We start from the raw sequence: 17836 nt of genomic DNA, 5'->3' as shown, positions 1-17836 counted from the left end.
TTCAAAGAGTTTCTGGTGGAACCACAACCTCCAGCAGAGGAAGCAGTTGCTAATTGCTGATCACACCATACATTGTCTAATTCTTCACCCATGGAAAGCTGCCAGAATGAAAAAAAAACAACAAACCAAACATCAAATGCTTTGACTAGGAGCAGAGTTATAGCCGTGTAGACGGACAATAGGATCTAGCTGTGGTCACGCTTCAAAAATATCCGTGTGTGTGTATACAGACACAAGGATCTAGCTGCGGTCCAGTGCTAGAAATCTCAGTAAGTACACCAGGATTTGGCCATAACCTGTACATATCTTTTTTTTTTTTTTTTTTTTTTTTTTTTTAAATATGGCCACATATTTCTCATTTATGCTATGTATGGGTCTATAAAGAATTGTTTTGCTGTGCAGACATAGAGATTGCATTGACATTCATTACCAAGCACAGAGCGTACAGAGGCCATGAACTGGGAATTAAGGTCTCCAGTGATAAACCTCTAGTGATATGGAAAGATTCAATCATTTGGACAGGAAGCAATCCCTTAGAACAGGGGTAACCAAAAGGTAGACCCCCAGGTGTTTTGAAACTACAGCTTCCGTGATGCTTTGTCATTCTAAACGCATTTTTAAGGTATGCAAAGCATTTTTTAACCAATAAACAACCATGAATTTGGAAAGCTGGTTAAAGCACTGAAAAATGATTACTACTTCTACCTGTTCGGCACTTATAGAAACTGAGAAAGAAGATACAACTAAGAATCAAGAAAACATGCCCAAAATAGTTGTACCTACTGTACTGTAGGTCAAAGGAAAAAAGAAAAGCACACAATGCTAGCCAATCTTCTCAAACAAAGAAAATATGATGACAGCTACTTGTTTATGAGCAAATGCCAATGAAAAAGCCACAGAGGCTTCTGACTTAGTGAGTTATCGCATAGCACTTGCAGGAGAAGCACACAGTATTAGGGAATCACTAATAAAAGCATGTGCAAAATAAATAATGTCATGTATATTAAGGGGAAGTTGAGTAAAAAAAATTGAAGCTGTGCCACTTTCCAACAACCCGTATTGCGCCGTATTTTTGATCTTGGTCATGACATCCATACTGATCTAATTTCTCAACTGCATCAATGTGATGGGTACTCACTGCAATTAGACGAGTCCACAATTGTTGCAGGACTTTCAATTTTTTGTTAGATATAATTTTGACAAATATTAAAGGACATGCTTCTGTGTGAAACTTTGAGAACTTATACCACTGGTGAGAACATCTTTAAATGTATCCAAAAGTTCATGAACACACACAGTATAAATTGTGACAAATGTGTAGATATGTGCAGTGATGATGCCAAAGCAATGGTTGGGAAAGTGACAGGCGCTGTGACACGAATAAGAAATGTAGCAAAAAATAGCACCAGTTCTCACCGTGTTCTTCAAAGACATGCACTCGTAGCTAAAAATATTTTAATCTCACTTAAAACTGTGCTAGACAAATCGGTCCAGATTATTAATTTTATAAAAAGTCGACCATTACAGTCACGACTATTTAAAATGATATGTGAAGATTTATACAGTGCTCCCATACACACACTGCCCCAAACACATATACACTGCAACTCTCACACACACTGCACCGCTTACACACACTGCAACCCTGACACACACTGCCACCCTCGCACACACACACTTCACTGCTCACACACACACACACTGCACCTTTCACACACACCATTGCTCCTATGCCCTATATCCCAGCAGACCCTAGGTAAGTTGTCAAACTGTTCTTAAACGGTTTGACTACTTACTCTGGGATGGGATCCTGGTACTACTGGCACCATAACTACTTCACTGAGCTGTAGTGGCTATTGTGCCTGGATTATTTATTTAAATAATCAGGCTCTGGATCCGCCACTGGTTTGAAATCCATTCATAAAAGACAAACCAGCCAAGTTTTCTGATGTAGATTTTGAGAATCTGATCGATATAACTTCTGACTGTCAACTAAGCCAAAAATGTAAAGAAGTTTCTCTTATTGCTTTTTGGGGTGATTTACACGAAGAATACCAAGAATTGTCCAAGCGGGCAATCAAAGTTCTGTTGCCATTTGCCAGCACGTACTTATGTGAAACTGGATTCTCACTTTACTCTGCAACAAAAACAAAGTGTCGAAATCGACTTGACGCAACTGCAGACATGCAAATACAATTGTCAACAATTAAACCAGATAAATGGAATTTGCCAGCAAATGAAAACATTACACTCTGCTCATTGAAAGGCTTGCGCTACTCACCGGCACACATATTTTGGGGGGTCTCCAAGGGAAAAATTAATTGGGACCCCCTGCCCTAGAATAATGCCTGCCTTGACAGAGGAGAGTGATTCCCCTTAGTAACAAGGATTAATTCACAGTGCAAATAATTAAACAAACAAAACAAAAAATCTGTGGCACTTACCGGTACTTGGAAAAGTAATCCCTTATCCACAACCTGATTCCTTAATATAAGAAAAAATAACTAAACAAAGGGTAATAACGTCTGTATAATAAACTAAAACAACGCCCTTATGCGCCAGTAAGCTCAAGTTTAAAAACTCCTATTAAAGGGGGCGGAGCCTGGAGCTGAGCCTGAACGGACGCACTTAATGTGAGCTCCGAACAAACGACGATAATCCGCCTTAATCCGAGGTACCGAGGTACCATCCAAAGACCCAAACACCCATCGGACTTCCCCCTGGAGCCCAAGGCTCAGACGAATGCCGTTCCAGTTCCCGCAAACGGGTAAAAAGACCCGGCGAAAATCTGGGGCTTACCTGACACTCCAAGCCACAAGGTACGCGACGGAGGTCGCTGCATTCGACGCTCGACACAGCACCTACTTGTTAACTGACCCTGCGGAATCGGTCGGCTACACAATGGGTCGCAGGTCCCAAAAGCCTCCACCAACTGCCAGCAGAGGCATTCAAGATATAGGTGACATGCTACAGAGGCCAATGGCGCCCAAGATGGCGGCTCTGCCGGAGCGCACGCCAGCCTCTCCAGATGAGGGGAAACAGCATGGGGCCTGATTAGAAACATCCACCGCTCCCCAAGTCACAGAACCACTAGCCGGCCAGGACACTCAAACCCCGGCTACCAAACAAGATATTGCCGACCTCCTGATGGAAATGAGGAGAATGCATGCAGCAGACATTAACCTAATAAAGACTGAATTACAAGCGATGACAGCACGCACACAGGCTACAGAGGAGGACATCCTAGACCTCAAAAATGAGGTGAGAGAGTTAAAAAACACTTGCTCCCATATGCAGGCAGTACAGTCCTCCCTAACCACGAGACTGGACCAAACAGAAGACCGCAACAGACGCGCTAACTTAAAACTAAGGGTGATCCCAGACACCATAGACTCCTCAGAACTACCCCACTACCTCAGACGTCTCATAGCAACAATTCTGCCACCCGCTCAGGCAAAAAAACTTGTGTTGGACGGCTGTTTTAGAATCAGAAAAGCCAGACAAGCACCAATGGACGCCCCTCCAGATGTCATTATCCGATGTCACTCCGTGACCGACAAAATTAAGCTTCTCACGGCGGTCAGAGGGAAGACCCCGCTAACATTTGAAAATTCACAAATTACCTTTTACCAAGACCTGACCCACAACACATTACTGTGGCGCAGATCCCTGGCCCCGGTCACAACCCAACTGAGAGAGGCAAAGATTGAGTATAAATGGACATTCCCAAGATCCTTGACAGTGTCCAAGGAGGGTGCCACGCACAGCCTCTCCTCACTACAGAACGCAGAACCATTCCTGAGGGCACTGGGGATACTAGCGTTCACCCAAACAAGGGAGAATCCCACAACGTCGCACACATGGAATCCAGAGACGGTAATCTCTTTCACCCCTAGGAACACGGAGAGAAGCGGAGTCCTAACCTGAACTGCCCCACCGTGCCAGACCTTAGACCCTCTAAGTGCCCTCCGCAGGCGCAGAGGAAGGGCTGATCTGAACTGTAACACTGGTGGTCATCAACTCTAATATATCCAGCAGGCACTGTCTCCTCTTTTTTGATTTGCTTGCTGGCTCTACTGCTGTTTTATCCTGTGACTGTTTATTTTTATTTCTATGGGTTATGTTAGTTTTTGTATTTTGTTACTGTTTTCAGCATGATACTACTACACACACACCTAACAAGTATAGCATACGCTATACCATAACTGCGACCAACCATCACCAGCCGTGACTGACTCGGACAAAGAACACCACAAGCTCCAGGGAGAGTAATCTTTCTCCTACCCCCCCCCCCCCCCGTGACTTCCTCGGTAAGAAGTCGAAACCCCAACCCATCGGTACACCATAAAGACGCAACGGGCTCTATGAGCGATAACGATCACCCCACAAGCACACGCCAATCTACACGGACACAATAGAATTCACTCGCAGACACTAACAACACTAAGGACAGCCATACGCACACACACGCAAACCTGAGGGGTACAAACATGCTGACAACTACCTCCAGACTGATAACCTGTGTGTACACCCCCCCCGATTTAACATGAACCCGAAACTCGTAGACTGACATACACTGTGAATACACTCCATGGAGGCCTTAGTTTCACACTAATTGAATTGTAAAATTAAAAATGTGCAGATCTAGCTGACGTTACAACTCCGAAATGACAGACAAAAGTATGCCTTAACTTTGTTGTGAAGTCATGTAACAACCATCACCCGCAAGGCTATTGTGGCCAGCCGGGTTGTTTTGTACTTATCCATGCACGCAAAAATAAAGAATTAAAAAAACCAAAAAAAAACCTCCTATTAAAACCATAAAAAGTAATACAGCACATTCACTCCTCTGTCCCCAACTGTCCCTGCTCTGCCATTTATCAGAGTATATTGTAAATATATTCTGCAGTATACTAACAGGAACATTCCCCACCATTTGGTTTGCTGTAATAAATACAGGGAGTGCAGAATTATTAGGCAAGTTGTATTTTTGAGGATTAATTTTATTATTGAACAACAACCATGTTCTCAATGAACCCAAAAAACTCATTAATATCAAAGCTGAATATTTTGGGAAGTAGTTTTTAGTTTGTTTTTAGTTATAGCTATTTTAGGGGGATATCTGTGTGTGCAGGTGACTATTACTGTGCATAATTATTAGGCAACTTAACAAAAAACAAATATATACCCATTTCAATTATTTATTTTTACCAGTGAAACCAATATAACATCTCAACATTCACAAATATACATTTCTTACATTCAAAAACATAACAAAAACAAATCAGTGACCAATATAGCCACCTTTCTTTGCAAGGACACTCAAAAGCCTGCCATCCATGGATTCTGTCAGTGTTTTGATCTGTTCACCATCAACATTGCGTGCAGCAGCAACCACAACCTCCCAGACACTGTTCAGAGAGGTGTACTGTTTTCCCTCCTTGTAAATCTCACATTTGATGATGGACCACAGGTCTCAATGGGGTTCAGATCAGGTGAACAAGGAGGCCATGTCATTAGATTTTCTTCTTTTATACCCTTTCTTGCCAGCCACGCTGTGGAGTACTTGGACGCGTGTGATGGAGCATTGTCCTGCATGAAAATCATGTTTTTCTTGAAGGATGCAGACTTCTTCCTGTACCACTGCTTGAAGAAGGTGTCTTCCAGAAACTGGGAGTTGAGCTTGACTCCATCCTCAACCCGAAAAGGCCCCACAAGCTCATCTTTGATGATACCAGCCCAAACCAGTACTCCACCTCCACCTTGCTGGCGTCTGAGTCGGACTGGAGCTCTCTACCCTTTACCAATCCATCCATCTGGCCCATCAAGACTCACTCTCATTTCATCAGTCCATAAAACCTTAGAAAAATCAGTCTTGAGATATTTCTTGGCCCAGTCTTGACGTTTCAGCTTGTGTGTCTTGTTCAGTGGTGGTCGTCTTTCAGCCTTTCTTACCTTGGCCATGTCTCTGAGTATTGCACACCTTGTGCTTTTGGGCACTCCAGTGATGTTGCAGCTCTGAAATATGGCCAAACTGGTGGCAAGTGGCATCTTGGCAGCTGCACGCTTGACTTTTCTCAGTTCATGGGCAGTTATTTTGCGCCTTGGTTTCTCCACACGCTTCTTGCGACCCTGTTGACTATTTTGAATGAAACGCTTGATTGTTCGATGATCACGCTTCAGAAGCTTTGCAATTTTAAGAGTGCTGCATCCCTCTGCAAGATATCTCACTATTTTTGACTTTTCTGAGCCTGTCAAGTCCTTCTTTTGACCCATTTTGCCAAAGGAAAGGAAGTTGCCTAATAATTATGCACACCTGATATAGGGTGTTGATGTCATTAGACCACACCCCTTCTCATTACAGAGATGCACATCACCTAATATGCTTAATTGGTAGTAGGCTTTCGAGCCTATACAGCTTGGAGTAAGACAACATGCATAAAGAGGATGATGTGGTCAAAATACTCATTTGCCTAATAATTCTGCACACAGTGTAGAGGTAAACACATGAAGAACAGTAAAAATAAATAAAATTATATATATGTATAAAAATAAATACAAATGTAAATATATATATATATATATATATATATATATATATATGTATATATATATATATATATATTTACAGCTCCTCATTTTCCCTCTATTGGTTAATTCTCACTTGACCTGTGAGTAAATGTAACATTTAGTGACTGTCTCCTAACTATCAATCATCTTTCTTTCCCATCAATCATTTTTTTTTTTTGTCGAGCCACAGGCCGAATTTAGAATTGTTGACCCCCAAGAACAGGTTTGACATTGGTAAGTCCGTAATTCAGTTGCATCTTGTCTCTGAATTTTTGAAAATCTGCTGAACACCAGATTGGCCCAAATGCGTCTGGATTGCTGTGTGATCCGAAATGAATCGCCAAGTCTATTATTCACCACAAGAACCACTTTATCAAATAAATCCTGTGATGGCCCATTGCCCAGCCGTATGCCAGAGTCCTTGTGGCCCAGTAGGAGATTGTAGAGAGATTGCCTTGTATTATCCTAATGTCACCTCAGGGCACAGAGAGTTTATAGGATTTCAAATGACATTGTTGGTATCTCCAGTTTAACATGCGCCGCGAGCATTGGCTTTCTAAAGTAATGACAAGCTTGATTTTCTTGAAATGCCACATAGGTGGAATTGTTAGAATCTGGTAAAAAAGTAGTATTAACGGCAGGATTAGCTCAGACAGCATCTGAAGTCACAAAGTTACAACCAAAAGAATTCAGCCTAGATCAGACACAGAGACCAGCCATGCCAAAGAAATTCAGCCAAATCCTGTGGTCACATCAGCCAAAAGGTCCGATCATCAATAAGAATTGATGGCTGGTGGATCAGCGATTAAATGGAGTATTTTCTGATCTTCATTAGCTCGATTGACAGTTTATTTTCATCGCTGTGTTCCGTGTCAATTCTTTGGATTCTCAGTGTCTTCTGTTTGAAGAAACTGGAGGAATTTGATCGAGTTCAAGCAAAGGTATGTGACCATTTCAGTACATTTCAGGCCCTTTTGGAAGTGAGAGGGTTAAGGGTTCATTGCTTCTCATAAAAAAAAATCATTAAAGTTGTTATAAAAACCCACATGTTCACTCAACTGTAACTTGTAGTGATTGAAAACCAAATGTCGAAACTTAGGCAGAAATACCTTGATTGAAAAAAAACTGCCAATTCCCATATAGTCTTCACCAAACACTGAATTTTAAAAAAAACACTAAATCATAATTGCAAAATAAACGCTAAAATTGCTGCTTTGGAAAAATTCTCACTTATATAATCTCAGCTTGGATATTTGGATTTCAGTTTGGAATTAAATCAATAAACTCTAAAGTGTTTATTTATGAAAGAGATACGTAAAATTCTACTAGAATAAAGCATTCAGCAATCCAGAACTACCTATTGGCTGTGGGTCACTACTCCATGAGTTCTTATTGGCTGTGGGTCACTGCTCCATGAGTTCCTATTGGCTGTGGGTCACTGCTCAATGAGTTCCTATTGGCTGTGGGTCACTACTCCATGAGTTCTTATTGGCTGTGGGTCACTGTTCCATGAGTTCCTACTGGCTGTGGGTCACTACTCCATGAGTTCCTATTGGCTATGGGTCAATGCTTGATGAGTTCCTATTGGCTGTGGGTCATTGCTCCATGAGTTCCTATTTTCAGTTACATAGTTACATAGGCTGAAAAGAGACTTGTGTCCATCAAGTTCAGCCTTCCTCACATTTGTTTTTTGCTGTTAATCCAAAAGAAGGCAAAAAACCCAGTTTGAAGCACTTCCAATTTTGCAACAAACTAGGAAAAATTCTCTCTTGACCCCAGAATGACAGTCATATTTATCCTTGGATCAAGAAGTCATTGAGGCTCTTTTTTGCGTGTCTCCAGTCTGGGCTGGGTATCATTGGTTAATAAAGGAGGCCTCACGCCAGCCTCCTCGAGTCCTAGCTGAGGGTACGATATTTGAATACTTCATCTTTCGTGTGAGCCTTTCCAGATATTATATGTTTGTTCTTTGTTTTTCCAGCAGATAAAGCATGCAACAGGAACAACCCCTGGAGCCAACACAGAGTAGGTAGCTGTGAGTTAGTGGTCTATGATGGTGTCTGCATGAATTGAGTGTTTGATGGGCTGTTGGTCAGCTGGGAAATGTCTGAATGGGATCATCGGTTTCCCGCAACCAACTTCTACCTTAAACTCAATCGAGAGTTATTTTAGCAATGAGTATTCTGGGTGTGAGCAATTACCTGTCAAACTTCTAGAAGGTTACAAATGAAAAATGTCTAAAACATCTACATTCCGGGGAGATAACCATCAAATAACCATCAAAAAAGTGACATGTTTTACCACTGAGTCACAGTGCTGTCTAAATACAGAAACTGAGGTTCGAAACTTTTTATGACACAGAGAACTACACACTCAGTGACAAATTATTTAACATGAAACACGACAACTTTTCGTAGTGTCTAATTGTCTCCAGGTAGCGTCACGGTAACCAGCTTCCAGTGGGCAGTTTCCTGATCAATATGACTGGCCCTGCACCAACCACGGAGTTACCCAATGATGTGGATAAAGTGGCATACAGGACCACGTAAATAAAATTTGCTGCAGTGTGATCGACCTAGTGGTTCTGATGTAAAGTACCGACACACTATCGTTCGATGGTGCAAAGAAAACTATATGGGCTTAACGTCTATTAAACACCGATTTGTACATGTACATGCAACAGAAAGCATTATAATGTGAACGAACAGTCCGTGGACTGTCAATCTGTGTAAAGGATAACTGAGAGGGTGCCTGAGTAAGCTGATAGCTATATTAGTAAAAAATTAGCAAAAGTGATTTGCTAGTTTTAGTATACTTGGCAGTCAGAACCACTAGGAAGAGAGTTGATCACACTGCAGCAAATGATATTTACGTGGTCCTGTTTAACACTTTATCCACATCATCGGGTAACTGCGTTCCAGTATACCTTCTTTTTTAACACATGTACTGGCACCCAGCCCTTAGTAGATGTACTTAGGGCATTTCTACTTTATATTTCCAGTTCCATGTGTTACAACTTGTCACATGACAAGATATTTTTAATGTGTGAATTTTTCAGTTCCATTTTCTTTTTTATGTGTGGTTATGTTTTTACCTTATTGCCGTAATTTTATATACAGTTTGTAGCGGAGAGCTGGTCTTTCACAGGTTAACTCCACTAAAGATCCCAGTGAGGCTCAGAAACAAGTAATAAAATCCCATAGAACAATATTCACAGCAAGCAAGGTAATCCACGAATATCCCCATACAGATCCCAGTGACTGGACGACACACAGCATCAGGAGCAGAACTGAAATTTTAATCACTCAACCTTATTTTAAAGCTTTCTCCCATGCAAGGGAGGGATTTACAGTAATTATACAGTACACCAATCATACATGAGTTGCCACCCACACATCCCCTCCCCTTAGTATGACTCATAATCCCATTATGCAGGACACAGTTCCCCTGGTTTTCTGGATGTACCCCTAAACATAGGGGTACCCCTTTAAATATTACATCCCCTGGTAGCCCTGATCTGGGTAAGAGACATATTCAAAAATCACCCAGATCGGACCAGAGGTTCGGGAAATTCCTGGAGGTAGTAAAAAGACCGACTGCACGGGGGTTAACAGCCGAAATGGGTTCCATACATTTTGGCCCTGCAGTCGGTCACAGAAAAAGGGAACAAAATACACGAACGGCTTTAGTTATGGAGACTGGGGAGGATTCGGATAAAACCCCTTGTTCGTGGGGTTCTTTCTACCGAACGGGGAGCCGTTCAGTAGTTTCTACACGAAGGGATGGCAGTGTGGAGGTCTCAGCGGTGTTTACCTAACCGAGTGTCCGATTTGGGTTCCAGACACTTGACGGCAATACACCGCTGTTCGGGAGTTTAAGATGGCCGCCGCCACGTGTTCGTCTCCCGAATGGCGGCCACCCAGAGGACAAAGCACACACTGCACTGATTGCCAATTACCCGTTTGCAACATTGTTGTGAACGGTAATTGGAGGCACACTTATTCCTGGGGTGGTCTGATTGTTTGGTAGTTTCACTAGCATAATAACTGGAGTTATTTTACCGAACAAGCAGACGAATGCTGCATACAACATACATACATATGGCAAAAATTAACCGAAAGCATACGAATACACATAATTTTGAGGACAGCCCAATGCCATCCGCTACACAGTTGTTGGACAATATTTTACTATTTCATTAAAAGTTCTATTTTATTAACACAGGTGTTTCACAACATCAATTGTTTTCCATTATATGGGCAAGGGATAAAATCCCTTATAGGACAGTGATTCACCTTCTTTAACCTGGCATTCATTGTGTTAGAAAATATTTTCTTCATTTATTATTTCATTAATATTATTATTATTATTATTATTATTATTATGATTATCCTTTTTATTCTTAAACCAGCAAGAACCGGTCATCATCTATTGGTACCAGCATTGAAAATGCGGAGAAGTTTTTGACACTTTTCGATGGCTTTTTGGTGGAACTGGATAGCGTCACAGAGAGACATCCATCACTGCAGGAACATATCCAAAATCTGCAGGTAACCATCAGGAGCTTGCTGTCTCCTTCTATTAACCCCTTAAGGACCAAACTTCTGGAATAAAATGGAATCATGACGTGTCACACACGTCATGTGTCCTTAAGGGGTTAAAGACAATTATGTAATAAAATTCGAGACTAACCAAAACATATACATCTTCCCCAAAAATAGCAAAGGAAATGTTATATCCAGAATTTATTCCATGCAAATTATTGGATTTTTATAAATTAATTCTATATTTAATGCTTACTTATTTCTATGTGAATTGGGTGGTTTTGCGTCACTGCATCTCATGGCACCTTTGTTTGTGTCATTTTGCAGAGAGCTAATAAAGAACTTCAGAAGATCCAGATTGTGATGGAATCATTGAAGACGCGCTTTTTCTATGGTCCGGTTCTTGATGTACATTTAAAATATAGGATCCACTGTCTACTCGCTAAGTTTGAACACACAAAGGCTTACATCGACTTAAGGTGAGTCTCATAGACATTGAGAAGACTGTAAAGCCTCACTGCTCAATACTCTGCCATTTAGAAGTTTAATCACTTTGTTTATTCAGCCCTTGTTACATTTCCCTGCATGTGACTTACACAGTCTTCCTAAACACTTCCTGTAAAGTGAGCTGTAATGTTTCCACTTCCTTTATCGTACATTCTGTTTAATTTAGAATTTTGTATCTCCTGCTCTTTTAATCGCATTCCAGACCATGCAGGAGTCTCCTGTGTGTTCTTACAGTTTAATTTACAGAGCAGGAGATAAAAACGTTGTAAAGTACATTAAATGGCAGATCATTGAGCAGTGAGACTGCAGTACCATGTTTTATACACTAAATCTGCTTCATCATTACCCTAAAGTTGTTTTGATGCCAATAACGTTCCTTTAATTAAAGAGGTGACCTTCTTACTAAGCATATTTTATCATGATTCTGTCTTTCCTTCTGCATTGGGACAATTGTATTAGCCTCTCTACACCCTCCTTTTTGCAGACTTTACTTGCTGAAGGCATCCCAGGGGCAGTTTGAGGCCTGGTTGTGCCGGAGTAGGCTGTTAAAGATGTGGCTTGCAGAGTCACTGTCTCTCCAGGAGTCCATGCACAACATGGAATGTGACAGCCAAGCTGACATCAGAAAACATCTCCAAATTCAAAAGGTGAACGACAAGTCGCCAGGTTGGGTACCAGGGAAAGTCAAGCAGGTTATCACATTTTTCTAAATAATTAATCTTTCTAGTATGTTTGTTCGCATCACATCATTTTAATATAAGACACATTGTTTTAATTGGTTTCCTTTTGTTCAGACAAAATGATGGATGAATTAATTTTCTCCCGTCTAACTCACATTGCATCCACTGTTTAGGTCCTGAGTGCGGAAAGCACGAGGATAGGCAGTGAGCTGGAGATCTACAAGAAGGACTCGAGTAATCTGGAAAATACTCTACAGGTAAAGTTCACAAATAGATTTTAAGTTAATATTCATTTGAGGAAAAAACTCCTATGTATTATTTAGATTGCAAAGCAGGGACAAACGTTTTGCTGCTAAAAAAATGACCCCTTCTAATTTATACTTACCTTCGTCCTATTCCCCTCTGCTATTTTCTAACATGTACATATTAATTGCTTGATAGTCAGACTTAAAGATTTGTTTCAGACCAAACTTTAATTTGGCTGGATTTGGGATTATTTGTTATTGTTCCCGAATTCCCGAACTCTGAGCTGAACTGTACCCGAGTCACAGAACATCCGAAGCGTGCAATGCCGAGCATGTTCAATTCAAAAGTGACTGATGGTTGGAGCACCGCCACTAAATGTAGATTTTAATCAAGTGAGAAGTGAGCAATAGAGAAAAAAAAAGGAAGAACGGTGAAAAAATATATATCTTTGTATATAAATATATAAACATAGATTATTTGTAAACTTGTCATCTTTTTATCATTTTATCGTTTACCTTTTATCATTTGATCTGAGAACCAAATGGCAGGAAAATGTTCCCGTCCACTTACTATAAAATTGATACATAGCATCATATTATGTTTAGATTTTGCACACACTGAATGGCCAATTTTCCTGTTTTTTTTTTTTTCTCTTGTGATTCGGTTCCTGAGCCAAACTGTCTTTCAGCTGAAATTAGATGTCTCAAAGTTTTATTTTATTTTTTTTTTAAATTGGTTGAGCTGAGCCATGTTTTCTCTCTATGTACAAGTCTACTGCTTCATTTTATCATATCCCTCTCTATTTTCTCCTTCGAGCTATGCAAATAACGGCTTTAAATATATGTTTTACTGTATTGTACTCTCCTTTCTTCAGGAGATCAGCAGTTGGTCCAAGAAATTCGAACTCTTTCTTGGGGCAAAAATGTATCAGAATGGGACAAAAAAATGGAATGAAGTTCTTAGTCAATCAATATCTGATGAGGTAAATATTTTACTGAGTGTCGTACACAACCCATTCTATAATGCAACAAAATATTCAATTTAGGATAAATTATTCGTCATGTGGCCTCATTTACACAGCTCATGTATTTGGGATCTGATGGCACATGCAGTTAGTATGCTTGGGAGGTGATGGCACATGCCGTTGGTATGTTTGGGAGGTGATGGCACCTCCAGTTAGTGTGTTTGTGATCTGATTGCACATGCCGTTGGTATGTTTGGGATCTGATGGCACATGACGTTGGTATGTTTGGGAGGTGATGGCACATGCAGTTAGTATGTTTGGGAGGTGATGGCACATGCCGTTAGTATGTTTGGGATCTGATGGCACATGCCGTTGGTATGTTTGAGATCTGATGGCACATGCCGTTGGTATGTTTGGGATTTTGTCATATACAGTTGTTTCATTCAGGATCTGATAATGTCTTGTAATATGAATCTTCATGCATTTTGTGTTATTCTATGCAGATGGACCAGGTATGTCTACGTTTTTTTACATTGACAAACTTGGTGAAGTGTTACCAGATCCATCTTGAAGGTCTGTCTCAAACGCTCCAAACGCAGAATAATTTTCCACGGACTCCGAGAGCATCAATAACTAATATACCACTCAGTATTACAGCCACGAAGTGAACCATGACGAATCCAGCAGTGATAGATAACTAGATCCTGCTGTCTGTGGATTGAGCTGTTTATTATTAACACACACGGAGCTATACTGCCATCATAATGCCCAATACCGCTGGTATCTAATGCTAGTTTCAGGAAGGGAAGTGGCAAAAACAGAGCAAGACGAGACGCATCGAAAGACGTGTGTTTGTAATTCTTTCAATGCTGCCTGAATATGATTTTTATGTACAGATAGTCCTTTTCCCCACAAATCATTTTAAATCCTTAGATCTTGTGAGATTGAGAACTCTTGCTGTAGGACAGAGATGGCTAACTTTGGGTTTGGGGTACCCTTAATCTACATTGCAACATGAACTTTCACAATATCTATACAAATGTGTTGTTTTATGTACCTGTAAATATAGAACTAAATAGTATGTAGCCCATTGTGCAGACACCTGGAACGGCATATTCTGAGCCAGACCTACAAAACACGTAATTAGGGAGATTGATTGACACAGAAACCAGTCACACTACTTTCCTCTATAGACAACCCTGCTAATAATGTAACTGTAGCCCCAGGGAGGATGTGGACAGATCATTGTGTACATAACTAAAACTATCACTATCATTGCGTATGTCACTAAACCTATCACTATCATTGTGTACATAACTAAAACTATCACTATCATTGTGTACATCACTAAAACTATCACTATCATTGTGTACATCACTAAAACTATCACTATCATTGTGTACATCACTAAAACTATCACTATCATTGTGAACATCACTAAAACTATCACTATCATTGTGTACATCACTAAAACTATCACTATCATTGTGTACATCACTAAAACTATCACTATCATTGCGTATGTCACTAAACCTATCACTATCTTGTACATCACTAACACTATCACTATCATTGTGTACATAACTAAAACAATCACTGTCATTGTGTACATTACTAAAACTATCACTATCATTGTGTACATCACTAACACTATCACTATCATTGTGTACATCACAAAACCTATCACTATCATGTACATCACTAACACTATCACTATCATTGTGTACATCCCTAAAACTATCACTATCATTGTGTACATCACTAACCCTATCACCATCATTGTGTACATCATTAACCCTATCACTATCATTGTGTACATCACTAGCACTATCACTATCATTGTGTACATCACAAAAACTATCACTATCACTGTGCACATCACTAAAACTATCACTATCATTGTGTACATAACTAGCACTATCACTATCAATGTGTACATCACTAAAACTATCACTATCATTATGTACATCACTAACACTATCACTATCATTGTGTACATCACAAAAACTATCACTATCATTATATACATCACTAGCAATATCACTATCATTGTGTACATAACTAAAACAATCACTATCATTGTGTACATTACTAAAACGATCACTATCATTGTGTACATCACTAACACTATCACTATCATTGTGTACATCACCAAAAACTATCACTATCATTGTGTACATCACTATCACTATCATGTACATCACTAACACTATCACTATCATTGTGTACATCACAAAAACTATCACTATCACTGTGCACATCACTAACACTATCACTATCATTGTGTACATCCCTAAAACTATCACTATCATTGTGTACATCACTATCATGTACATCACTAACACTATCACTGTCATTGTGCTATCATTGTGTACATAACTAAAACAATCACTATACTTGTGTACATTACTAAAACTATCACTATCACTGTGTACATAACTAACACTATCACTATCATTGTGTACATCCCTAAAACTATCACTATCATTGTGTACATCACAAAACCTTTCACTATCATTGTGTACATCACTAACACTATCACTATCATTGTGTACATCACTATCATGTACATCACTAACACTATCACTGTCATTGTGCTATCATTTTGTACATCACTAAACCTATTACTATCATTGTGTACATCACTAAATTACCCTTATCATTGTGCACCTCATAAAAACTATCACTATCATTGTGTACATAACTAACACTATCACTATCATTGTGTATATCACAAAACCTTTCACTATCATTGTGTACATCACTAACACTATCACTATCATTGTGTACATCCCTAAAACTATCACTATCATTGTGTACATCACTATCACTATCATGTACATCACTAACACTATCACTATCATTATGTACATCACTAGCACTATCACTATCATTGTGTACATCACAAAAACTATCACTATCACTGTGCACATCACTAACACTATCACTATCGTTGTGTACATCCCTAAAACTATCACTATCATTGTGTACACCACTATCATGTACATCACTAACACTATCACTGTCATTGTGCTATCATTGTGTACATAACTAAAACAATCACTATCATTGTGTACATTACTAAAACTATCACTATCATTGTGTACATAACTAACACTATCACTATCATTGTGTACATCCCTAAAACTATCACTATCATTGTGTACATCACAAAACCTTTCACTATCATTGTGTACATCACTAACACTATCACTATCATTGTGTACATCCCTAAAACTATCACTATCATTGTGTACATCACTATCATGTACATCACTAACACTATCACGTCATTGTGCTATCATTTTGTACATCACTAAACCTATTACTATCATTGTGTACATCACTAAATTACCCTTATCATTGTGCACATCATAAAAACTATCACTATCATTGTGTACATAACTAACACTATCACTATCATTGTGTACATCACAAAACCTTTCACTATAATTGTGTACATCACTAACACTATCACTATCATTGTGTACATCCCTAAAACTATCACTATCATTGTGTACATCACTATCACTATCATGTACATCACTAACACTATCACTATCATTGTGTACATCACTAACACTATCACTGTCATTGTGCTATCATTTTGTACATCACTAAACCTATTACTATCATTGTGTACATCACTAAATTACCCTTATCATTGTGCACATCATAAAAACTATCACTATCATTGTGTACATAACTAACACTATCACTATCATTGTGTACATCACAAAACCTTTCACTATCATTGTGTACATCACTAACACTATCACTATCATTGTGTACATCCCTAAAACTATCACTATCATTGTGTACATCACTATCACTATCATGTACATCACTAACACTATCACTATCATTATGTACATCACTAGCACTATCACTATCATTGTGTACATCACAAAAACTATCACTATCACTGTGCACATCACTAACACTATCACTATCATTGTGTACATCCCTAAAACTATCACTATCATTGTGTACATCACTATCATGTACATCACTAACACTATCACTGTCATTGTGCTATCATTGTGTACATAACTAAAACAATCACTATCATTGTGAACATTACTAAAACTATCACTATCATTGTGTACATAACTAACACTATCACTATCATTGTGTACATCCCTAAAACTATCACTATCATTGTGTACATCACAAAACCTTTCACTATCATTGTGTACATCACTAACACTATCACTATCATTGTGTACATCCCTAAAACTATCACTATCATTGTGTACATCACTATCATGTACATCACTAACACTATCACTGTCATTGTGCTATCATTTTGTACATCACTAAAC

The 17836-nt window shown here is 39.3% G+C and overlaps 1 protein-coding gene across 3 annotated transcripts; it reads left to right on the top strand.

Moving 5' to 3' along the window:
- The first annotated feature begins 7242 nt into the window (after positions 1-7242).
- Positions 7243-14447, top strand: LOC134577135 (uncharacterized). 3 transcript variants are annotated; one of them, XM_063435797.1, is made up of 8 exons: positions 7243-7511; positions 8555-8595; positions 10982-11120; positions 11442-11593; positions 12106-12313; positions 12475-12558; positions 13422-13529; positions 14015-14447. In XM_063435797.1, exons 1-8 carry the CDS (start codon positions 7380-7382, stop codon positions 14177-14179), a joined length of 1029 nt encoding a protein of 342 aa, XP_063291867.1. In that variant the 5' UTR covers positions 7243-7379; the 3' UTR covers positions 14180-14447. The 3 variants fall into 3 exon arrangements, with proteins under 3 accessions (XP_063291867.1, XP_063291868.1, XP_063291866.1); XM_063435798.1 differs by having other exon boundaries at positions 8552-8595; positions 12106-12268; XM_063435796.1 differs by having other exon boundaries at positions 8552-8595.
- The last annotated feature ends 3389 nt before the right edge of the window (positions 14448-17836 follow it).

This window comes from Pelobates fuscus, chromosome 11 (assembly GCF_036172605.1).
Source record: "Pelobates fuscus isolate aPelFus1 chromosome 11, aPelFus1.pri, whole genome shotgun sequence".
NCBI lineage: Eukaryota > Metazoa > Chordata > Amphibia > Anura > Pelobatidae > Pelobates > Pelobates fuscus.
The sequence above is the reverse complement of the archived record's forward strand: the minus strand, read 5'-3'. Positions and strand labels throughout refer to the sequence as shown.